Raw genomic sequence first — 22,789 nt, forward strand, 5'->3', positions numbered from 1 at the left:
TCCGAAAGTAAGACTTGAAATCAATCCGTTCAACTTCAGCCACAACGCAGCAAGGTAACAATAGGAACAGAAATTAAAGTAAGTGAAAAAAGAACTAAAAATTATTCGAATTTTAAGGAAAATGTTTTAAATTCTTCAAATTTAGTTCCTACCTTTTGGCAATGGCGGATCAGAACTGGAATACCACACCCAAAGCGAAGGAGCCTGTGCAGAAACAGCCTTTGTTTTTCTGGCATCAGGCGCTCCCAGCTGCTGTCCAACTGCCAGCACAGAACTTGCGCAAATTTCCCAGTCTACAACAGTTGCTGACCGAGATAGAACTTTCGCCAGCAATTCGTTGCAAAAAACTTAAAAAAACCAAACAATTCATAAGGAAATATTCCGTGAAACGTTTGAAAAAAGGAATACGCAAATTGAAGAAGCGAGAATTAAAAAAGAAGCTAATCTCCACATTAGATTAGTTTAGTTAGAGCATTTAGTCGTTCTACAAGTTGTTTGGCCTTTCTCCGTGTGTGTGTGTGTGTGTGTTCAAAATTGTTGTATTCGAATCAAAATGTATTGGCAGAGACCAAAATAAAGTGCACATGGCCCGCCGCCGATTGATAAAAGATAAAAATAAAGAGAGAGCCCTGCCGAAGAAGAGCAAAATTAATTTCGTTCGTTCGAAATTCGCTTTGTGCATTCGCTTGTAAATTCTCGAAGGGGAACACGCGTGCAATTGTAGGAACGCATTGAACGCTTTCAAGGTGATTACATAAAAGCCGAAAGCGAATCGCTCGGGTTGAAAAAACCATGCAGAAAGCCATTAAGAAGGAGCTCAGCTTCTCGCTGGACACCCTGGAGCGTTATCGGGCCAAGTACGGGCGCAGTGCATCGCTGGACACCAACGGCCATTCGCTTTACACAGAGAATGAGTCTGCTTTGAGTATAGGCGGTGTTGCGACACCGGCACCCCCACCGCCGGCCAGCATATTCACACGGTCCTCGTCGCCGCCGAAGCTGACCAAACTGCAGGAGCTGCAAATGAAGAAGGAGGCGTATCTGAGGGCACGCGAGCACGAGAAGGAAATGGAGCAGCTGCATCGCACCGCAGAAAAGAGAGCCACAAATGGAAGTAGCCTGGAAGCGGCTATCAAGCCCATGCCAGCCAAAGTGGGCAGCCCCACGAAGAGCACTGCCCCGGCCAGTGGCACGGCCACAGCAGCTGCTGCGGCCACTGCCACCAAAACGCCGACGCCCGCGGGCTACTCCAACTGGTCGAATCATCATACAACGCTCTCCTCGCAGCCCTGGGTGGCCATCTCCGAACTGATGTACTTTTGCGACAAATACGAGTTCACGACCCTCAGCACCAGGGACCTGAAGACACACCAAGAGATTGTGGCCGAGGTGCGGGCGCTGCTGTCGGGCAAGGCGCCGTTCGATCAGCGCACCCGCTTTCCGGGCAACATACACGACCCGGAGAACCTGTGGGTCTGCATTGGGCGCTGCGCCAGTGTGGAGTATCATCTGCAGCGCATCATCAGCATCTTCAGGAAGCCCCTGAACCAACTGACGCCGGACAAGCAGCGCACCGTGCGACAGAACTTTCATCTGGCGGTGAGCGAGCTGCGACTGGACATCTCGGCGCGGATCAGCGAGGTGCGTCTGTACGATCGGCTGGTCTTCGAGCGGGAGTTTCGTCTGGAGTGGCAGGAGGCGGATGCCTAAAAGGGCTAAGTTGTGGGAGCACACTGCGTGTGGTAACAATCGACAATAACTTTTATTTTGCAACACTTTTCATTTTGTTCGGTGCAGGGTGACAAAAAATGGTTACAAAAATACACACAGAGGGATCATTTCTCCATTTAACAATAGGTTGTACACAATTCATAGCTCTCAGCCGTGGATTGCTCTTAAAAAATTGCTGCGCGAAACTAAATCTAAACAGCCGGACTGCTGCATCCAGCTTGGGGTTAAGGAACCTGTCACAGAGCGGCTGAACTTATTGCTTCACAATATACGTAATACAAAAAACATTTATATATATATATATCTACTCATAATATTAATGGTAAAATAAAGCACTTTTGTTGGGCAAACATTGGATTGCTCAGGTGCGCGTGTGGGTGCTTAAACAACTAGCGGAAGATTCATGCACCCCGAATAAGTTACGGGTGCTGAGACATCAGTGGGTTTGCTTTTTGTTTGTGCATTTTTAGTTAACATTTAATCAACAGCTACAACATTAACGTGCTTCGGTTTTTTGGGTCAGTCTAGCAGAACTTCAGCTTCATTTTGCTGGTCTTGGGCACATTGCGTATGGTCAGGGAGATGCGTGGTGCGCGGCGCACCAAATGGTCACCCATCTTGTAGGTGGTCTCACACAAATCGTAGTTGCAAATGCGATCACAGAGCACATCCTCGTTGATCTCGCCAATCGAGTGCAAGTAATCACTGTACAGCGTGTCCTTCAGAATGAGCAGACTGCGCGGCTCCAGCAATAGCTTGAACAGAACCTCCCGACACGCCTGATCCCCGGCCTCTCCCTCTACTTGCCGCTTCGCAAACTCCAGCACGGTGTGCGCGCCGCAGGAAATTGTGGATATGATGGGATAGAAGAGTGGTCCATCGGTGTGTGGTAGAATGCCCTGGCCCGGCAAATACTCATTGACCAGCACGTGATTGGCATTCTGTGTCTCGAAGACACCCAAATTGTTCACCTTGTCCACATAGCTTTGCAGCCATTCGGGTATTTCCTCGGCAATCATGCCATTGGGATGCGGCACACCGCCATAGTTGACCAGCCGGCGATTCAGCAGCTGTGTCCAGCGCGGCTTTGGCGTACGCTCGATATGACTAAGGATCCTTTGCTCCTCCTCGGAAGTAATGAAATTTGGAATGTACATGGCAGTCGGTGGGCACTGCAACAGATTGGGAGTGGATTAACAATGCACCGAGAACTTGCATGCTTCACTCACCTTGCGCACTTCAAAGCCGGTAAAGTCCATGGCTGTGTCTAGGCTTATTTACCAATTTATTTACTTTTATTGCAAATCAATATTTTGACTTTAAATTTTTGCAGAGCAGCAATCGATAACATATTTTGAAGATCTGGTCGCACTTTTTCCGGGAAACGTTCGCCTACGTTGGTAGGTATGTTGCGTTACGTTACGATAATTGTTTTTGGCGAAATACTCACCGTGGATATGTTGAAATATTCCTCTAATATGCCTCTAATATCAATAAATGAACAGCAAAATGTATTGGATTTATCTCGTTCTTTTTTAATATAGGGGCGACAAATGGGTTAAGTTCGATCATTCCTGATATATCTGTATATGGTTTAGTATATTCATACATTTTTGGTACATTGCGGTATATTTTATCGAAACCTCTGCTGTCGTACTGCCCATCTCTAATTCGTCAATTATTTGCAATTTTTCGTACAACAACGCGCCAATGGCGCATTTCCAATAAATATCAGTATAACGCAGAGCTAAGACAAAATTTAAACTGTTTAAGCAACGAAATGAGCGAGATGAACAGCAAAGCAACTGAAGGCGAGGGCGAGGACGCCAATGCACTCGAACAATCGACAATAACCATGGTCGATGTGCTCGAGCAGGAGAAGGAGATGGAGGACGAGTACGCCGCTGTGCTGGGCGCCTCCGATGAGAAGGCCTGCACCTATGCCAAGGGTCCGATTCAGCGGCAGGCCTTGTATTCCTGCCTCACCTGCTGCCCGGAGGCGCGCACGGATCTGGCCAAGTGCGCGGGCGTCTGCCTGGCCTGCTCCTATCGCTGCCACGAGAACCACGAACTGGTGGAGCTGTACACCAAGCGGAACTTCCGCTGCGACTGTCCCACACTGCGCCTGGGCACCGTCAAGCGCTGCTGCCTCAATCCCCAGCTGGACGCACCCCAGCCGCCAAACGACGCCAATTTGTACAACCAAAACTTCCAGGGCCTCTACTGCTCCTGCAAGCGTCCCTACCCTGATCCCGAGCGCACCACCGAGGAGGTGATGCTGCAGTGCGCTGTGTGCGAGGACTGGTATCACTTGCCACACATGAAGGCTCCCGGTGCATCCGAGAAGATGCTCGATGCGTGCAGCGAAATGATTTGCGACACTTGCATGGACAAAAATCAGTTCCTGCGCGACTACACTGGGCTGGCACTGCAGCCGGTTGAAGCGGACAATGAGTCCAAGGCAGGGGCAGAGGTGCAGGTTGATGCCGAGCCAGAGCAGTCAGAGGAGCCCGCCAGCAAGCGCTCCAAGCTCACAGCTGAAGACTGCCGTCGCCCCAATCCGACAAAGAAACATCAAGGTAAGTGCAGGTTCCCCCCACAAAGCAATAAACTTTTAATGAGAAAAACTTAATACATGAAAAGCAAATCGGAATTCTTCTTGCCATCCCCAAGGTACAAGAATCCGTGCTTGTGAGAGTTAATCTTGTGGAAGAAGGTCATGCCCAGCCAGAGGCACGACTTGATCACGACCAGACGCTCGTTGCGCTGCAAGTTCAGGGCAAAGGCCTGCCCCAGCGGAATCACACAGTCAATGGTGTCCAGAAAGTCAATTGGATAGTTGTAGTCGCTGCGCTTCGACAGGTTCACCTTGAGGTCGTTGCGGGGCAGACGATAGAGCTGATAGAACGACTGGTTGTCCACCTGCAGGTTGTCCAAACCGCAGAACATTGGATTGGGTATAACGCGGCCATCGGTCATTTTGTACAGGGCACCGCGCGGACAGATGGCGCACTCTTCGGTTATGATGAAGACAATGGCAGCCAGGCGCTCCTCCTCCTTCAGCTTGACCACCTCCGGGCGAGCAACGCCCACCACATGATTGCCCACAATCTCAAATGTGGGATCCTACACGGAAAGAGTTAGTTAAGCAGCAATTTCAGTGCCCAATGGCTGCACTTTCCACTCACCAACTTCACGTAGCTCATCAGACTGGGATCCCCTATAAATGGCTGACGGGCCAATGTCGTGGCCTGAAAGATCTTTGGACTCTGCACGAACGGCAGCAGCTGCCACTGAAACTGATCCAGGCTGTAGAAATATTTGCGATCCTTCAAACAATCGTTGGTGTAGCCAAAGGCAATGTAATAATCGTTCTTGGTGGCCGCAATGCGACCCCACAGATACATGCCCGAGAAGCGATTATCGTTCTGCAGGGCAATCAACGAGTTCTCGATGAGTATGCGCTGCTCTGGAGACAGCTTCAGGCCGCAGTACATCAGGCAGTCCATGCCCTCCGTAAAGTACTCCAAATTCATATTTGTGGAGCAAAGAAAATTTCAAATAAAATATATTTTATGTTAGGGTTAGAACCAAGATAGAGTTGTGATAGGTTTGGATGGAAATACAATACGGAAAGCAGAGTCAGGGCTTGCTTGATTGAACAGCTTACTAATTATATGTTCCTTTCTTTTTCTAGGTGCCGCTTTCTGGACCAACGACTGGCGCAAATCGCTTTGCCAATGCACCGATTGCCTGGCGCTCTTCAAAGAGTTTGCCGTGGAGTTCCTATTGGATGTGGATGACTCGGCCAAGACGTACGAGGAGCGCGGCATGCAGCGTGCCGCGGAGAACTCCAGCTACGAGCAGGGCATGCGCGCCTTGTCCTCCATCGATCGCACACAGCAGATTGATGCCATAACCGAGTACAATCGCATGACGCACAAGCTAAAGGATTACCTAAAGAGTTTCGCCTTGCAAGATAAGGTCGTGAAGGAGGAGGACATCAAGGAGTTCTTTAGCCGCATGAAAGATGAGCCCAAGCCCAGTGTGGGACAGCCGCATTTCTGTCGCTAAAAGGCAGTTAACATTACACAACATTACCCACACATATTTATATCCTAAGTTTCCATTACACCTAGTATTATGCACACACATTCCCCACTCAAAAATCCACAGCAGACACATGAAGTGCATCCATCAAACGTTTAACATCTCATAAATTATAGTTTATTCTATATATCAAATTTGTCATTAACAAAACAAGACAACGTTCACTGAGATTCGCATATCCCTCTCACTCTCTCTACTCCATACATCAAATCTATGTACAATCTGCTCGTGGCAGAGTCCTGTAATAGAGGTCTATAGTGGTTGCATAGTTGGCTTGGCTCCTGCCACACAACAGCCAGCTACACACATAGCTCTATTGATGGTTAAGCATATATAAAACTAATAATAATTATTGTACTGATTGTTGATTTGCGTGGCTGGAGCGCCACCTCCTGTTAGGCCCAAACTGCTGAGCGTCTCCTCCATGCCTTGCAGCAGATCGTTTGTGTCCATGGGCCCCAGATCCATTAACGTGCTGGACAATATCAGATCGCTGAAGGATTGATGCTGGCCCTCCGACTGAGGCTGAGGCTGCTGCTGCGGGTACTGCTGATGTTGCTGCTGCTGCATCTGTTGCTGCTCTTGCTGTGTCTGCTGCAGGTTGTAGTGTGACGCTGGCTGTGACTCTTGCACCAGAAAACGCTGCTTGATGGCCGTCTGCTGTTCCATTTGCTGTGGCGGTGTTAGGGACGGTGGATTCATTGTGCCCAGCTTGAGACTCAAGAAGTTATTGTTGATCAGGTTGTGGCTGCTGCTGCTGTTGCTGTTGTGGTTGATGGGCGTCATGGAACCGCCACTAAACCCCGTCGGACTGCAGCCATTCCGCGCAGAAAAGCTCGCAGCTGGCTCCTGCAGCGTCGTGCCCATATCCAAATTCTGATAGAGATTATTATTCGCGCCGATTCTCATGGGCGGTATGCCGTCCGTTGTGCTGCAGGTGGAACGTGGCGAGGGAAAGTTGTAGTCCACCGAGGCGCACTGACTGCTGCGACTGTCCACATCCATGTAGGGATTCTCCAGCTTAATCTCTTGCATAAAGTGCGGACTGCCACCCGCATACATCATGCCCATGGCGGGTGACATCTGTGGCGCCGGTGCGGTCGTCATCGTTATCTGCGGCGGCTGGGCCACTGCAAAGGACACACACAAAAATGTATAGAGAATGTTTTTAGCAACTTGTGGCACAGCTTGGTATTAGATTACAATGAAACGAAAGGTTAATGAACGCAAGACACGGCGGCTACAAGGCTAAAAGCATTTACATAATTGAGGCAGGCACAAACTGAGGCAAAACTAAAGCAATTTGGCGGAACTTAAAAAGGACACAGAAAGGCAAACCACAACATCAACTTGCTTGGGCATTAGGCCGAGGCCAACTTACTGTCGGTTCCTCATCAGTTGGAGCATCCACTGGAGCTAGGAAAAAGCTAGATGGGGGAAAGAGCAGGAAACGAGGGAACACAAACGGCGGCAGCTTTGAATATTCTTAATGCCCTTGAAGGACGAAAGTTTCTCAAATGAGACATTGATTTCAAGTATATTGACCAGAAGTAGGTCGTATAGGAAAAGGTTATGGTTACAGCAACGTTCAATGTTCAAACTGTTTGACTCAAGCAAAAGAGAACTTGGAGACCAAAGAAATGTTTTTACATACACAAATCTGGTAAGAAAAATGGGAAATATTCTTTCAGTTTAAGGAAATATTTGTAGAACGATTGGAGCGAGAGAACATTGGAATATTTCATCAATTTTGCAGGGTTAAAAGATTTTTTACAACAACTATTCAAGCCATTTCAAGAGGCAACAAGCAACAAGTCTTGGAACTATTTGCAGCTCCAAGGAACACAAAATATTCTTATAAAAATCATAGAAAATTAATATCTGGATTTCCATACCAAACGCTTTTATTCATCAAAAGTTTAAATACAACAAATGTGCACGTCAACCTGGGCGGCCCCTCAACAAATCTAAATCCATACAAAAAAAAAACCAACGACAATTCCCAAACAAGTTGCAACGAGACAATTCAACCTATTGGTCCACAAGGTATCAGCTACATTTGGTTATCTATAGGTAGGTATTATAGTGATCAATAATATGATCTATAAGCTCTAAACATTTGAATCGTTTTATGAGTGTGTGTATGTGGATGTTTATAGGAACTGCATAGATGTGAAGAGTATGAATCCCGAAACCCAAGAATCACCAGCACCGAATAGAAACGAAAGAGAACTTACAGGAAGTTTTGGGCTGCTTGGCACTCTGATGGAAATCAGAGAACTCGCTGCTCATGAGATTCCTCTTAAGGTTCTCAACGGCCTTGCGCGCCACCAGACGACTGTGCTGGGTAAAGGTTTCTATAAAGAATAATACGTATACGGATGTAAGTGCTTCGTTTCGTAAGTAAGTGTAAGTGTGTGTTGGGTGGGGGATAGAGATAAGCGTTAATTAATACTGTAAAAGAAAAACGACTAGAAAATAAAAGAAATAAAAATAAAGTTCGGTTTTTGTAGTTTTTCTACAGGGGGTTCGGGTAAATCTTCAACGCTGTTTCTGTACCCTGTGGGAAAATCTTTCAAAAATCTTGCTTGTTGTCAGGTATTTCTGTAGGTAATACACATATAAATATTGTTATAAAGCTTGGAGGGATACAAATGTGTGTCTTGGTCTCTGTAGGGTCCACCCTGATCCCTTTCGGAATACCATCAACACCCAAAGAACTCTCTTCTCTGCCATGATCAAACCCAAATCCTTCACCCGAAACCCCCCAGTTCTAACCCTCCTCAGCCTCACTGCAATCCATTGGCCTCTGCCAGCCGTCGCGCTATCTCATCGGCACTCAGAAAATCAGCAGCCTCCGCTCCGCCAGCACCCGCGTCAGCTCCCTCCTGCTCTGGCGGCTCCGGGGACTTGCTGGTGTACAGAGCAAAGTGCTCCGCCTCGGATAGATCCACGCTGGGATCGAGCACAACGCCGTAGGCGCCCTCGCACAAATTGCGAATGCTCTGGCGATCGGCAATGGCCACCAGCTCCATGTTGCCATCGCTGATGGGTATGTCGGCCAGCTGCAGGGTGCTCAGGGTCTTCCGATCCAGCGGTCGACCATAGCTGAGGGTGCTGGCCGTCGAGTAGCTCTCGGGCCGCAGCAGACTGTTCTCGCTGTCGCCGCCCTTCAGGGGGATGTGAATGACATCGGCATCGAGGTGGGCGGGTCTCTTGCCCGACACGCTGCTCGAGCTGCGACCCACGGGCCGGCCACTGCGACCGGCGCTGCAGTTGCTCGGCGGCTGCATGGACCGACTGGAGCTGCGATTGGGATCGCCCAGAGCAAAGTGCGCCACACTGGGCTCTCGGCTGCCCGTGGGCGTGGTGGCCTTGGAGGAGTTTCCCTGCTGATTGCTGGGACTTGCGCCCACCGTGAGCGCACCCTCCTCCTCCTCGGCCCTGCTCTTGCGACGCGAGAAGAAACGCGAGAAGAATCCCTGCCGCTTCTTGGGCGAGGCACTCGGCGTGGACGTTGGCTGCCGCTTGGTGGGGCTCTGGTCGGGCGTTCGCATTATGATAATGGGCGAGGGCGTGGTCCGGGCGGAGCTGAGGCTGCCATTGCGCGAACGATTGATCGATCCATCGCTCACGATGCTCAGATCCTGGGAGTTTCTCTGCGGCTTGGGTGGCAACGGCGGCAGACGGTAGTCCGGATCCGGCGAGGGCGTGCGCGGCGGCAGCTGCGGCAGTGTGGGCGAAGGAGGCGTGGCTGGCGTCAGTGCTGCATTCACTTTGATCCTCGGTGCGGGGGGATTTGTCAGCACCACCAGCTCATCCTCATCCATCTGACTGAAGGGATTGGTGGCTGCGTAAGTCTGCCTGGAGGCTGTTGAGTCCCTGGGCATGCCCACGGGATTGTTGAAGGCTATCTGCAGGCTCGTGTACGTGGCCGTTTCATCAAAGTTCTCATCGAGATCCACGGAGGCCTGGGCGCTGGCAGAACCCCCCAATTGCTCGGGTGGCTGCTCCTCTGCCACTTCCTCGTGGGCTGGAGGAGCTCCATCTGCCTCCGGCAGCTCCTTGACTGTTGGATTCTCTAGCGTATCTCTGCGTGAGCCTGCACCCTCCTCATCTCCATCCCCATCCAGCTGATTCGTGATGGTCGTATTGGCCGTCAGGCTGCTCACATTCGTAAAGGCCGTTTGGGCGGTGCTGTTGGACATTGAGGGCGTGTCTCCATTCTCCACGGTGAGGCTGTCCGTGCGCTCGAACTCGCTGCTCTTCATCCACTCGGTGATCTTGTCCACATTGTTGAGGGGCCGCGGCTGCAGCTGGGGATGCTGCAGAATCTCCTCCATGGGCGTGGATGTCTGGGTGCAATCATCGGCTAGTTGTGGCAACAACTGCGGCACCTCCAGCTCAATCTCCATGTCCGGTTCGTTGTCATTGTCCGTGTACTCCGTCATGGTGTTGCCATCCGCATCGTGAGACTCCCCGCGGTGCTGCAAGTGCATCAATTGCTTCTTCACCGCAATCTCAAAGTCATTTAGGGTGCCCGAACTCTGCTGATCATCGGAGGACACTGTGTTATTCTCATCCTCGTTGAGATCGAGCGGCGGACACGAGTACTTGGTGGCTGTCGTTTCGCTATCTAGAGAGAGTATCTGCTGGAACACATCCATCTCCTGCTTGCGCTTCAGCTTACGCTGCAGCCGGGCAAAGGTTACTATACCTGGATTCGGATAATATTCGAACTGCAAAGGGGCACTCGTGGCACCATCCGAGGGTCGCACCAGCTTCAGTTCCACCTGTGGGGGAAAGGAGAGTTACATTCTAGACTTGTATTTCCCATGACATTTGCTCTGCTTACATTAACACTTTGTGTTATTTCGGGGTTCCTATAACGCGGCGTCTTGAACGCTATGGCCATCTGCTTGAACACATCCGTGGGCTGGAACTCGGCATTGGCGTGCCACAGCTCCCTGCCGTCCTCGTCGGTCTCGTAGAAGCGTATCTCTATGTCATCCTTGGAGATCTTTTCGCACAGCATAATGATCTCATCGCCGCCACTCACCTTGGCCGAGCAGCTGCACAGGCGACTGATGGTCAGCTCGTTGCTCTTGCCATAAATGGGCGAAGATACGATGGGATCGAGGGGCACGCGTGTGTTGCCCACTGTAATGAATGCCTGATAGCACAGACGCAGCTCATAGCGATTGATCTTATCGATTTGATCCTTATGATCGAATTTAGCTACCAAGAGGAGAGCGGAAAGGTTACAAGTTGAGCAACAACTTCAGTCTTTATGCATTGTTCTTACCCTTAAAGGGATCCACATTCTTGCGCTCCCTTTCCAGCAGCGAGTCGCGCATCTCCAGCTTCTTGGCACACTGTATGCCCACCTTCTGGAGCACCAAACGCCGCTCCTCCGGCGGCAGTCGCTTGCTGTACACTCCGGACTTGCAGCTGTCCGCCTCCTCCTTGCTGACCAGCCAGTGGGGATGCTGGCGATAGGGCGCATCGCTGGTCACGCACGAGACGATGATGATGACGGGGCCCGTGTAGTCGCACACCTCGATGGTGGGGAAGGTTTTGCCCGTCTCCGGGCTGGAGCTCATGCCCGGTATGGAGCCAGCCGTGCGGCCTTCGCACTTGTAGCGAAAGCGGATTATATTATTTGTTGGCTCCTCAATGATGCGAAGGTGTGGACCCGTCTTGGCCTTGGCTGCTGGCGTCGTCTTGGATGTCGTCGTCGGTGTCTGGTTGTGGCCCAGCGGCATGGCCGATGGCATCACCGGCAGCGATGTGGACTGATGAAATACCTGAGGCATATTGCCGCCTGCCTGTACACCAGCACCGCCATTTACCTCCATGCTGGCATTGATAATGTCCTCTGCAGATACGGGGGGGGGGCGACATAACACATAAATCAATAAGTCAGAATGCCAGAAACAATTTACGCGCAAGAACTAGAACATGGATGGCCCTCGACCAACTTGGAATCTCTTGGGAAAAAGAAAAGTTTAGTTCTCCACTCGCACTGACAGATATCTAATTACAAGTATAAGTAAAGCGTGCAAAACTTAAGGCAGTTACTAAGTACGAGCGTGCTTCATAAAGTTTCATTTGATGCGCTTTTGGCAAGGGCAAAATTATACCCAGACAGACGAGCATTTGGACAATGTTTTTCCACAGTGTTTATTGGTATGCCATTTGTCTAATTCCTCACTGCCAAAAGGGCACCAAGAGATGGATAATTTTGATTTGCCATTGCTTTCAAGCGGTCAACGTCGTGCCAGGAGTTGCTCTGACGTCAAATGTTTGTGGGCCACAGCCATTTGGCAGACTTATGATGCCACTTTGGTGCGTGATTCGTGTTTCGGTTGTATGCCACACGCAGCAGCAAGCAGCAGCACCAAGCAACAGCAATAACAATGTTCAATTAGCCACTAAAAATTCTACACAAATCGGCTGGCTGTGCCCTGCCCTGGCCTAATTAAGCCCATTGTCGATTGACTTATGCCTCCAGTTTATTCATTAGCCAGAGCAATCTTTTGCCTCAGGGAAGGGGCAATGTATGCTACATGTTTATATTAATTAGGGCTCGAACTACTGCGAGTATGTGCCATAAATTGATGACTGTTTATACATACGTAAATCGCCAAAGAGCTCCTCCTCAGCCATTGGATGCGATGCTGCTGCTGCTGCTGCTGCTGCTACTCTTGATTGCCTGCAAACAAAAACAAATAATAGATTGGCATTCATTTTTTCCCATATATGATGAGCCATTTCCCCAACCCAATCGATTTGTAATGATAGATTAACATTAAATGTCGAAACATGCTGCATCGATATGGATACGGATTTTGGGATTGATGAGCCAAAGAAATTTTATATTTAGCGATGGCTATGAATTATTTATGCAAGGGAAAGTTGTTATAAAAATAGGTGGCATGTTCTATATGCTGTTTGGAAACGAAAGTAATGAATGGAATGCAAGAGATGGTAGAAATTTGTAGCAGAATATTTAAACATACAGTTTTAGCTACATTTAATCAAGATTCAAGGGATTATCGCTTCAAACGACACACTTCCAATACGAATTTATAAGCCAAAAAAGACAAACGAATTCTGGAGAGCTTTATTATGGCTAGAATGGGTAAGCCCCCCAAAACTACGTTGCTGGCAACCCAAGCTAAACTGACTTATGTCCCATACTCTGTCAATCGCTTCATTATCTCTATACTTTTTGTTGCTTGCCCAACAATATATTTCTGATAACGAAATCTAGTGTTAGGGTTCACAATCAAAAGAGGGCCTTTAAAATAAATCTATTTAGATGACCCAAAAGGTCTCGTTGACAACATTCTTATCAGCAAACGATTCGTACTTTGATGCAATATTGGCAACTACAACCCAAAATAGGTTGGCCTAGTCACGTTTGTCGTTAAATCGTCGATACAATTGCTTATAGTCAGCTTATAATTTGTAGTGGTGAATATTTTTGGGGGTGCCTCTTAAAAGCTCGTTGCTCTGGCACAAATAGTGTGCGAAAAGCCAGGTGTTCAAGGAGCCACGCGACAGTTGGGTGACTCTGCAACTTTTATTGTTTATTATGGCTAAACTTGTTATCTCATTTCAATGTATTTTTTCACTCTAGCAGATGTGATCCTTCAGTATGATTCTGCGTATGATTTTACTGGGTATAAATAATCCTCTAGCGTATCTTCCCTCATCTCTCTCTCCCTCCTTGCTCAACAGCTTAATTCATCTCAATTTGTTATACCGCTTATCCGATTGTACGAGTATGTAAATTATGTGCACATTATTTATTATTCTATCGTGATTAATTCATAAAATATGAAGTAAATGTTGCTTTATTCTTGTCAGCCAACAACTTAGAGTCTTAGTTTATGCCATCACCTCTCCCTCTTCCCCGCCTTCTTTATCGTTTCTGCTTTATTATGAATGCGATGCGGATGGTATGAGCTTATATGGGCCCTATCCTAACGACTTCCTATGCGGCGGCACCGTTATACAGTTACACGTACAAAGAGGACTTGGTTGCTGCCGCTTCGATCAAGGTTATCAGAGTTATTCGCTTGTCGGTATGGGATAATAACAAAGACTGTGTAGTGTGTAATGTGCCTTTAATAGTCTCAGCCATAAAGAGGCCAAACAAGTTGGCTGCCACCTCTGCAGCTCTCCCTTCCTCTCTCACGCTCTTGCCGTTAGAGTGCAGCCAACATATGGCTAAAAGTATTTTGCATTTTCCGAACATAATTCAACTTTTCCACAAGAAAAGGAGAGCACACACACACACCCATAGTATTCCACATGCATAATCCAGCAAGAAGTCTCGCCTCAGAGACAGTCAGCCAGCCAGCCAGGCCAGGCCAGACCAGCCAGCCTATTTGTCTAAATGCCAAATGTTGGCGTCAAGCTCACCAAAACTCAAACACACACACAAAAGCACAAACAGTAGCACTCACACACACACACACACATACGCGTCCACGTGGGCTTAAAAAATTTGCATATGTTAATTTTGTTTACATTTATAGCATTGCAAAAACAATTTGTACGCCACTGGATTTTGTTACTCAGCCATTCGAGGAGGAACAGAGGGAGTGCTGGGTTCATGGACGCACATGTTTCGCATATCAAAGGGAAGGAACATGCTCATAATTGCGCTTATTTTTGAGCATGACCAGCCAGAAAAGCCTACCAGTCTGTTCGTTTGTTTATAATAGTTCAATCCTAAAAGAGCTCAAAACTATTGCACCTATAATATGTTCAACTAAAGGGCATCCGCTAGTCATTACAGCTCTTCTCTTTCGTTTCGCCGCTCTTGCAATTCACACCACACCGACAGAGGCACACCAACAACCAAGCGCATCCCACAGCTTTTGTGACGACGCTTTATGGGTCCTAACTCTGACCAGGCAGTGTTCCTTCTTCCTTCGTTCCTTCCTTCCTTACCCAACCACACGCCCCCAACCCGCACACCCACACGTGTGTCGAACATCTCAACTGTGTAATAAGCGAAGATGGGTCGCCACCAAAACAACTAAAAAGAAATGAATGCGAAATTTGGGGTGTGAAACTGCCGATACCCTGCAGATATAATAATTGCATGGCTATTGTGTGCATATGGGATAAGGTCAAACTATTTCGATTGCAGGGCATCATAATTATCAAAAATATGGAATTAAATCTATTGACTAGAGTTTTAACTTTATGGCAAAAGATGCTCTTTCTGCTCTGCAATTCCGGGTCAAACCTACCCTACTCTAAAAGGGTACTCCAAGACCCGTTGCCTTTACTCCGCGTTGCCAGCGGCATTCGGCAACCGGCAGTCGGCGCAATGACATCAGGAAAACTTTTAAGTAGATGGCCCTAGCGGCTAATGCTGCTGACAGTCGGGCTTCGTTGCGCTAATCTCAACCCGCACACCCACTGCCACACCCACACACCATCCACACACACCCCCTGCCGACACACACACTGGGCAGTTTGGTTGCCCTGGCAATGGTCGGGTCATTAACTGTCATGTGTAACGGTACAGTTTAAACTGTTGTGTAACGGGGTAGCCAAGCAGTTGTGAGAAGAGATATCGATTGCTGCTCGCTCGCAGGCATAAATAATAAATCAACTCAAGTGTAATGCAAGCCACAAAAACGGCGAACGGTGTAATAATAAAGATATCTACGAGTACAGGGATAAGAGTGTGTGCATATGTGATACGTGTACGTGTTCCGGGTATAAAAAGATCCACGGTGGCATCCTGAATCCCTTGCCAGGGACTTGTCCTGTTAAACTTACAGTGGGAGCATAGTCAAATCTGTAACTTGGAACTAGGAAAGATTCACATATAAGAGTCCCCATTACGACTTTGTTGAAGATGTTTTCCTGCGATAGGCTTAGCGAACATTTAGGATCGAAATGAAATTTGTCTATTTTTAAATATTAAATATTTTCATAAACATCTAAAAACAAAGATAATCCTGTGTGATCTGTGGCAGAAAACTCTCTCTCCCGCTCGTATCTGCACCTAGTTACAAAATCCACTTATATGGTTAATCAAAATGTAACTCTGTAACTCATATTCATGGAATGGAATGAAGAAGGAACCACAATCCTCTTGGCAGCGCACACACGGGCGGGTCCTCTCGTTAGTTTCGCTTAGAGAAATAATCCCTCTCGCGTGGTAAAATGTTCTTAAATAAGCTGACAGTGATTTCCCCATCGAGCCTAAGTCCTCTTGAGCTTGGAGCCACTCAATGGAGCAGCAGAGATAAATATAAATATAGAACGCATGCTAATTAGCCCGTTTACCCCAAATGTCTCTCTCTCTCTCTCCCTGGCCTACGCCAAAAGGACATGCATAAATTTAGGAATATTAATTAGCATCATTTGTATGGCCATTAAGGACTCTCTGCATATGATGAAAATTAATGTTTTTTTTCAAATGTGAACCACATATGTGCTCAATGATTTAATGCATTAAAATACAGCTAAAGTTAAGGCAGAAATTTCACATTTTAATCAAACTTAACCCTCTTTTTATTTTTCTGAATTTCATAAACATATTTAAAGACTTCAAAGGCACTCCAAGCTAATTGTAAATTGCTCAGAATTTATTTTGGGCATCTTTTAAAGTGTTCTTTTATCTTATGCCCACGGGTTCGTGCAGTCTCAGTTGAGTGGTTAAGTCCTAGCTACCGGAATGACCTTTTCATTTATTCTTCATTTTGTGAATTTCAAATATCAATATTCCTCTCACATTTTGCTCTCGCACAGCTCTCTCCTGCAGTGTGCTCGTAATTTGTAGATTTCATTAAGTGCCCCAAAATGGAAAGGCGCGCAATTGCTTGGCTCATCCCAAGCTTCCGTTTTACTTTGTGTGCTGCTCCAGCTCAGAGCCCTGCCCTCCCACCATGATGGGGGTCGTCTAGCCCTCAGCTACTCGTACTTCCTACTCAATTTGGGCATAACTTAAGCTGAATAATACTTTAAGACAGGCCAGGGCAGGGCAGGGCAGATACTCTGCGCGGCAAAAAACGCACAAATTTAATTCGCATTTGGGTTTTTTTGTGGGAGTCGTTTTCACGGAGTGAGAAATGGAAATATCTGGCGACATAAATCAGAGCCACAAATTGATGCATAAATAAACCGAAAACCGAAAGCTGACAAAACAAAAAGGACTGTCTAAAGGACAACACAAAATGTGAGCTAGGTAAAACGGAATTGTTGAGCAAAATGTTAATTAAATGTTGTCAAAAATAGATTCCATTCGAAATGGAGATGTCAGCGGGTGGGAGTAGCACGGAGAGTGCTTCAAAATTGATGGTTTCGAGTTACGCTGGAAAGTTTTGAATTACTTCAGCAATACTCTGACATATTGGGGATGTATTAGCGGGCAGGACATATCCACACACACACACACACACACACACACACAGCTTGTCACGTGCTCAATCGATTGGAAAATCGCGTTCTGAACCGAAAATAAACACACAGCTAAATAGAAGCGCAAGTGGACTGGGACTGGGACTAGGTCTGTGCCTCCGCCTAGGGGAGTGGGATATGGCATGGGAAGAGCTTGGCTGTATAGACCCCAAAATGTCGCCACCTTCACATACACTTCACTCACCCACTGGATGGCCTAATCACACACTCAGTCACACACAAACACACACACACACTTAAGCACAGTGGTTGTGCTTTATAAACTTCAACATCAAACACAGACAAAACAACGAAGAAGCGAGACCGTTGAGGGTTGCGACTAAGGGATGCCCATCAAATATTCAGCTTAATACTGATTTCATTTTAATTTTAAGTTTCGTCACTCTGCATGTAAAAGATAGTCGAAAGGGTGACCCTATAACATCTAATATGTTTCCATAAATCGAAGAAAGACCTGCACTTGCATCCCCAAACTATGCACCTTACTCCACACAGGGTATCCTCATTCCATCTCTCTTTTTCTCTTCCATTGGCACCTCAAGTGCTTAAGCTGTTATTGCCAGTGTGTGTGTGTTTGTGTGCGTGACTGGGCCTCGCTTCGAGCCTGGTGTTGTTGTTCCGTTCCCGTATGTTATATATATAGAAAAAATTAAATTCAAATAAAAAGTTTCCCCCCCGAAACAAATTCTGCCTGTCACCAAAAAAGTACGAATGGAATCTTCTCAGGCGAAGAAAAGGAAAGAAAAAGTTAACTAGGAAAATCAATAAAAGAAATTATGATTTCCCCGTCAGTTGTCCCGCCCTTCTTTGCAGCGAGAGTGTCCTTCATAGAGGGCCTAACCACGCTGTCATTCGCAGCAAAATCCATTTGGCATTCTGTATATGACGAATAAACAAATGTTTGAGAATTTTTTGCTGCTCGATCTTAACTTTGCTTAACCAGATTGTGGAAGGGAGTGGAAGTTATGTTAAAAGTGCTTACTGTGGTTAATAGGTTTCTTTTTAAATATTTTTTAAATGAAGAAATTAGCTTATGCTTGATCTGATCGTGGGCAACAATGCACTCGACTCACTTATGTTTTTATATATTTTAATAAAAGAGATTCCTCCTCTCTTTTAGATATGTTTTCTTCCTTCTTTTCCCTCTTTTGGAAGCCCTTTATATTTTGCTCGTTTCCTTTAGCAATGAACCGAGCATTAGTCCACACCATAATTGAATTTGTCACGCATTGAGTGCATTTTGTATATTTTCGGTAGCTTATTGATTGTTGCCGAGCATTGGCAGAGAATATTGTTGTTTTATTTGTGGAGACAGCAGCCACAAAATGGATTTCCATTCAGTAAGCGGCTGCCTATGATGAGGTTTTCCCAGCAGCACCGCCTATCATCTATGGGTAATCCCAAGAAGATTTCTACAACTAATAGGTTAATACTGAGCGATTATTTAACTGCACAGATCAGGGAGTGTGCCCAGTGTCCAGCGTGTGTTTGATAACCCCTCGCACAATATTTAAATGAATATTTTATGAATCTCAACACTTGTGAATCAGTTGCTGAAGGGAGTAAAACCCTGCCATAAACAGGGGAATATAATTGCCGTTTTTTGCTTTTACAAATGAAAAAATATCATGAAAAGTTGTTTGTGTTGGTTTGCATTTTTCGTGTTTCCGTTTTTTCGTATTTTGTTTTCATTTGTTTGCTTTTGTTGGCATTTTGTTTGGCATGCCGTGCCACCTGAAAACTGTTAATGTGCGCAACTAATTAAAAAGCAATTAATTCTCTCACATTTTCCGGTTACATTTGGCTTCTTCATTCAGCACAAACATTGCCCAGGTACACAACAAAACAGCACCGAAAAGAACAGAACGGAGCGAGCGGCAAAAGTTAAATTATACAACAAATCGATTTTCATGTCTTTTCAAGCAAAAATCAAAGCGAACTGAACAGAAAATAATGCTGAGAGTAACGCAAAGGCATTCTCCGAATGCCAAACCAGACCAGACCAGACCAGACCACACCAGACACCCGGCTAGGCCAGGGCAGAGCAAGAGTCAGCGAAGCGTTAGAACAATTTCCATTCTAATGGCCAAGACACACAGCAAACCACACGAAAAATTAAAACCAAAAAGAAACACTCGACACGCGCGATGCCCAAAAAATCGTAGAAACCGCAGCATTTCATTATTTTGCGATACAACTTTTCACAATTCAATCAATTCAACATTTTCAGCATACAACAAAGCGGCGTATGCGTGTTCTGCTCTGAAGGCAGGGAGTTCGGCATATGAGAATGACAGACAGATCGTGAAACAATTTGGCTAGACGGAAATTTGCTTGGGAAATATTCCACGGAACGGAAATTGGAGAGGGTATTGGAGGAAATGTTTAAAATATACATAAAACATATGTAAATATATCGAACCCTGAGCTTTGGGATTAATCTTCGTATATCCCTCCTTTTGGCGAGCTGCTTAACCCATTTTTGGTTGCGCAATTTTCTACCTTTGTGGAATTTCAAATTTCCAGAATGGCATTTATAATTTTCCTTTAATTTTCCACTTAAGCAAACTCTGACCCCTAAACGGCAACCCACCAAGTGTTTATCCCTTAGTTCCACCCACAACACTTCTATGACCTTCCTGCCGCTGTTGGCACTTCATTTCCAATAACTTTCAATCCGAACAATAAATGGCAAAGTTATAACTGCAGGCTAAGGGTATATGATACCTTTTGTACCTACATAGCCCCCACTCTAGCAGAAGGTGTGAAAAGTGTGTGTTTTGTTTGGGTTTTCCTTTCATCAATTACCAAAAACAATTCCGCTGCCGCCTCTGCCTTTTGGCCGTCTAGTTTTTGTATTCATTCCCAATGAATACAAGCTTCGGGATCTGCTGCGGCATAGGCGCAGATAAATCGATATTTAAGTAAGTTTTGACCATGACTGGGTTCAGTTCTGTTCTGTTCCATCTCATTCTATTTTTATGGCATGGCCAGACCCTGTCCGTGTGCGTGTGGAAAAGCCTTAAAGACTTTATCGGATTTCGGTTTCTGTTCGTTTTGGCGAATGCAGTTCCAGTTCCTTTGATTACAAATGAAATAAACGAAATCTTCCAGATGCCGCGCCGTGTGGCAGCATTTTTATAAACCTGGCCAAGACCAACTGGTCTTCACTTGTAAAAATATTTACAACATTTCTTGTATAAATATTTGCAGTTCGGGTGAGCATTTCGGTATTTTTGCTCAGTTCTTTCTTTGTACAGATCTTGACGATGTTTGTCGACCTGCGGTCAAGTGAGAATTGATTACACTTTTCCATTGATACAGAAAAAGAGAGGGAGACAGAGAGAGAGGAGCGAAGTGTGAACTTCTCTTCTTGGAATTAGCTTTATTTGGGAACTAGATTTATAGATTTGTTAGACTGTTACGATTTGCTCTCTTTACTCCTTATCAATTTCGTTGGAATTACTAGACATTATATACATATAATATAGTCAATATTTATAAGTATGACTGGTACATAAGACGCATTTCAAGGCATTGTGTGAAAACTTGACTCTGGCGATAAGCAAACAGCAATAAAATTGTATAATTTGAAATGAAAATTAATGCATACTGGAGGAAACGTCTACTCAGGGGAGTTGTTCCGGCATATGTTATATACAAAACATATATATATATATATATATATATATGGATTCGAACCAGAACCAGTATGTAAATGATTTTTGCTAATCGGTAAGGCAGGGAACCACCTCTAGATTCGCATGTAAGTGCTCCTAACTATGTATAATAATTACAATAAATCGCAGTTCGACGCCTTCGTTCTTTAGAGATTTATTGTGCATATATTGTGTGTATTGTAATATGCATCAGTTGAGTTGCAAAAGCTGAGGTTACACTTGAAAAAATAGCTGAATAAATCAACGGAGAGGCAAGTCTTAGCTGAAGTTTAGACCCAAAAGGAGCAACATTTATCTATTTATAGCTTGTTTTAGCTCTTTGTTGGCTTTGTTTTCATCTCTCATAAATAGTTATTTGAGTAGCTCGTTGTCTGCTCCTATTCAAATGGAAATGACATATTTAAGAGCTCACTTTGACATCTGATGTACAGACTCAATGAATTTTCATTTGCGTTTCGCATGTCAAACATTTCTTCCATCTGGCAATGCCCTGGACTGACTGCTGCCTCAGAGGAATTATTATGGCTTTTACAATCAGCTAACAGATAGAGAGATCGGCTCTCCCTGCCTCACTCTCGTTACATGCAATGAGCAAATCATAGGCCAAAGAGCAACTGTGCAAGTGGGGAAGTCGTATCAAGTTTTGGGTGTGCTGTGTCTGCCTCTCACTTTTATTGTAGTTGCATTACAAAAGCAGAGCAGAGTGACGTCAGGCAGCGCCACAAAAGTGTTGTGGAATTTCCTGCTTCAAATTGTTCTCTATTTTGATTTCTCAAGCCAAATGTGTAGAGACATTTGCTGTCAATCGAACGACTTAAAAACGGGCCACACTTTGTAGATAAGAGTTGGAGCAGATAACAGCGAAATGAGCAACCATTACAGATAAAAGACTCTAGAATTTCAGTTTCTAATGCTTCACCCAATGCACTTCCACGCTGTTGTTTTTTCTTCTTTATTACACAATTATAAATATAATTTGCATTACATGCGGCAGTTAATTAATTGCCACTGCACAGCATGTGTTATTATTTATGTATCTGGGATTATAATTTATTTAGCCGATTTCTTGCAGTGTCATTGCAATGATTGCTGCTGGAGGGAGAGCAGGAAGGGACGCTGAGCGGCGACTATTCAATGTCTGTACTATGAGTGATGGAGAGGGTAGCTTGTAGCTTTATAAACTGCGCCTTAGATTTTTGTTTTGTTTAGTAAATGGATTGGGATTGGATTTGCCTGCTAACCTTTTATGGATTATATGCTGCTGTTGCACCTGCCTGTCGCAAATGTTATTGCCTTCGAATTGTGTTAATTTATTTGGTTGGTTTTGACGTTGATCTGAATGCGAATTATCTCTTTGTTGCCGCGATGTGACACGTGTATTTGATGCAAATTTTAATTATATTTGACCGACGGCTCTTATCACTCGGTTCACTGCGCGCCAAATTTGTATATGTATATGAAAGATATGGGCTACGGACTTGGAAGGAAAAACGCAACAAAAATTTACAACGCAATCTTTCAAGTGTGCTTTTGTTTGTTGTTTTGGTTTTAATTTGCTGTATTAGCAATGCAGCCCGCCGCGAACATTGATTTATTCACACACACTCGCTTAGAGCTAACTTATCCGTGTAGTTGTCGTGTCGCGTATAATTAACAAACATATAGAGAGGCACACACATGCACACACACATGCACTGTAAATGGTCGCGTGTGACTTGCACAACTTAAGCGTTATAAAGCGAATGATTTCTGCCGGCCTAGCACGTCCGACCACCGAAAAGTTTGCTGTTAAACTGAGCGATCCCCGGTCT

General features: G+C 45.7%; 6 protein-coding genes across 9 annotated transcripts in view; 3 read left to right on the forward strand and 3 right to left on the reverse strand.

The window, feature by feature from the left end:
* LOC117582390 (unconventional myosin ID) overlaps nucleotides 1-20,655 on the forward strand; it is a 37,475-nt gene extending 16,820 nt beyond the window's left edge. Inside the window, exon 10 of the mRNA XM_034270068.1 lies at nucleotides 20,627-20,655. The gene's annotated coding sequence lies outside the window, so the exon portion shown is untranslated. The remainder of the gene's footprint in view (nucleotides 1-20,626) is intronic.
* On the forward strand, nucleotides 676-2,081 carry LOC117582394. Its single transcript, XM_034270078.1, has one exon. The coding sequence runs from the start codon at nucleotides 793-795 to the stop codon at nucleotides 1,708-1,710; it is 918 nt and encodes a 305-aa protein (XP_034125969.1). The 5' UTR covers nucleotides 676-792; the 3' UTR covers nucleotides 1,711-2,081.
* On the reverse strand, nucleotides 1,739-3,113 carry LOC117582397 (alpha-ketoglutarate-dependent dioxygenase alkB homolog 6). The gene is made up of 2 exons (XM_034270080.1): nucleotides 2,961-3,113; nucleotides 1,739-2,903 (listed from the first exon to the last, which is right to left on the reverse strand). The coding sequence occupies exons 1-2, from the start codon at nucleotides 2,988-2,990 to the stop codon at nucleotides 2,256-2,258; spliced, it is 678 nt and encodes a 225-aa protein (XP_034125971.1). The 5' UTR covers nucleotides 2,991-3,113; the 3' UTR covers nucleotides 1,739-2,255.
* On the forward strand, nucleotides 3,398-5,968 carry LOC117582393 (putative E3 ubiquitin-protein ligase UBR7). Its single transcript, XM_034270077.1, has 2 exons — nucleotides 3,398-4,310; nucleotides 5,429-5,968. The coding sequence occupies exons 1-2, from the start codon at nucleotides 3,512-3,514 to the stop codon at nucleotides 5,803-5,805; spliced, it is 1,176 nt and encodes a 391-aa protein (XP_034125968.1). The 5' UTR covers nucleotides 3,398-3,511; the 3' UTR covers nucleotides 5,806-5,968.
* On the reverse strand, nucleotides 4,316-5,329 carry LOC117582396 (radial spoke head protein 9 homolog). Its single transcript, XM_034270079.1, has 2 exons — nucleotides 4,920-5,329; nucleotides 4,316-4,857 (listed from the first exon to the last, which is right to left on the reverse strand). Exons 1-2 carry the CDS (start codon nucleotides 5,265-5,267, stop codon nucleotides 4,360-4,362), a joined length of 846 nt encoding a protein of 281 aa, XP_034125970.1. The 5' UTR covers nucleotides 5,268-5,329; the 3' UTR covers nucleotides 4,316-4,359.
* LOC117582388 (dorsal-related immunity factor Dif) lies at nucleotides 5,936-22,776 on the reverse strand. 4 transcript variants are annotated; one of them, XM_034270066.1, is made up of 7 exons: nucleotides 19,084-19,139; nucleotides 12,480-12,556; nucleotides 11,147-11,719; nucleotides 10,697-11,079; nucleotides 10,559-10,634; nucleotides 8,079-8,198; nucleotides 5,936-6,971 (listed from the first exon to the last, which is right to left on the reverse strand). In XM_034270066.1, the coding sequence occupies exons 1-7, from the start codon at nucleotides 19,122-19,124 to the stop codon at nucleotides 6,181-6,183; spliced, it is 2,061 nt and encodes a 686-aa protein (XP_034125957.1). In that variant the 5' UTR covers nucleotides 19,125-19,139; the 3' UTR covers nucleotides 5,936-6,180. The 4 variants fall into 4 exon arrangements, with proteins under 4 accessions (XP_034125957.1, XP_034125956.1, XP_034125954.1 ...); XM_034270065.1 differs by lacking the exons at nucleotides 8,079-8,198; nucleotides 12,480-12,556; nucleotides 19,084-19,139 and adding exons at nucleotides 16,625-16,629; nucleotides 16,796-16,799 and having other exon boundaries at nucleotides 5,936-6,607; nucleotides 9,115-10,634; nucleotides 11,147-11,660; XM_034270063.1 differs by lacking the exons at nucleotides 5,936-6,971; nucleotides 8,079-8,198 and having other exon boundaries at nucleotides 8,218-10,634.
* Between the last annotated feature and the right edge of the window lie 13 nt (nucleotides 22,777-22,789).

This window comes from Drosophila guanche, unplaced genomic scaffold, assembly GCF_900245975.1.
Source record: "Drosophila guanche unplaced genomic scaffold, DGUA_6, whole genome shotgun sequence".
Lineage (NCBI taxonomy): Eukaryota > Metazoa > Arthropoda > Insecta > Diptera > Drosophilidae > Drosophila > Drosophila guanche.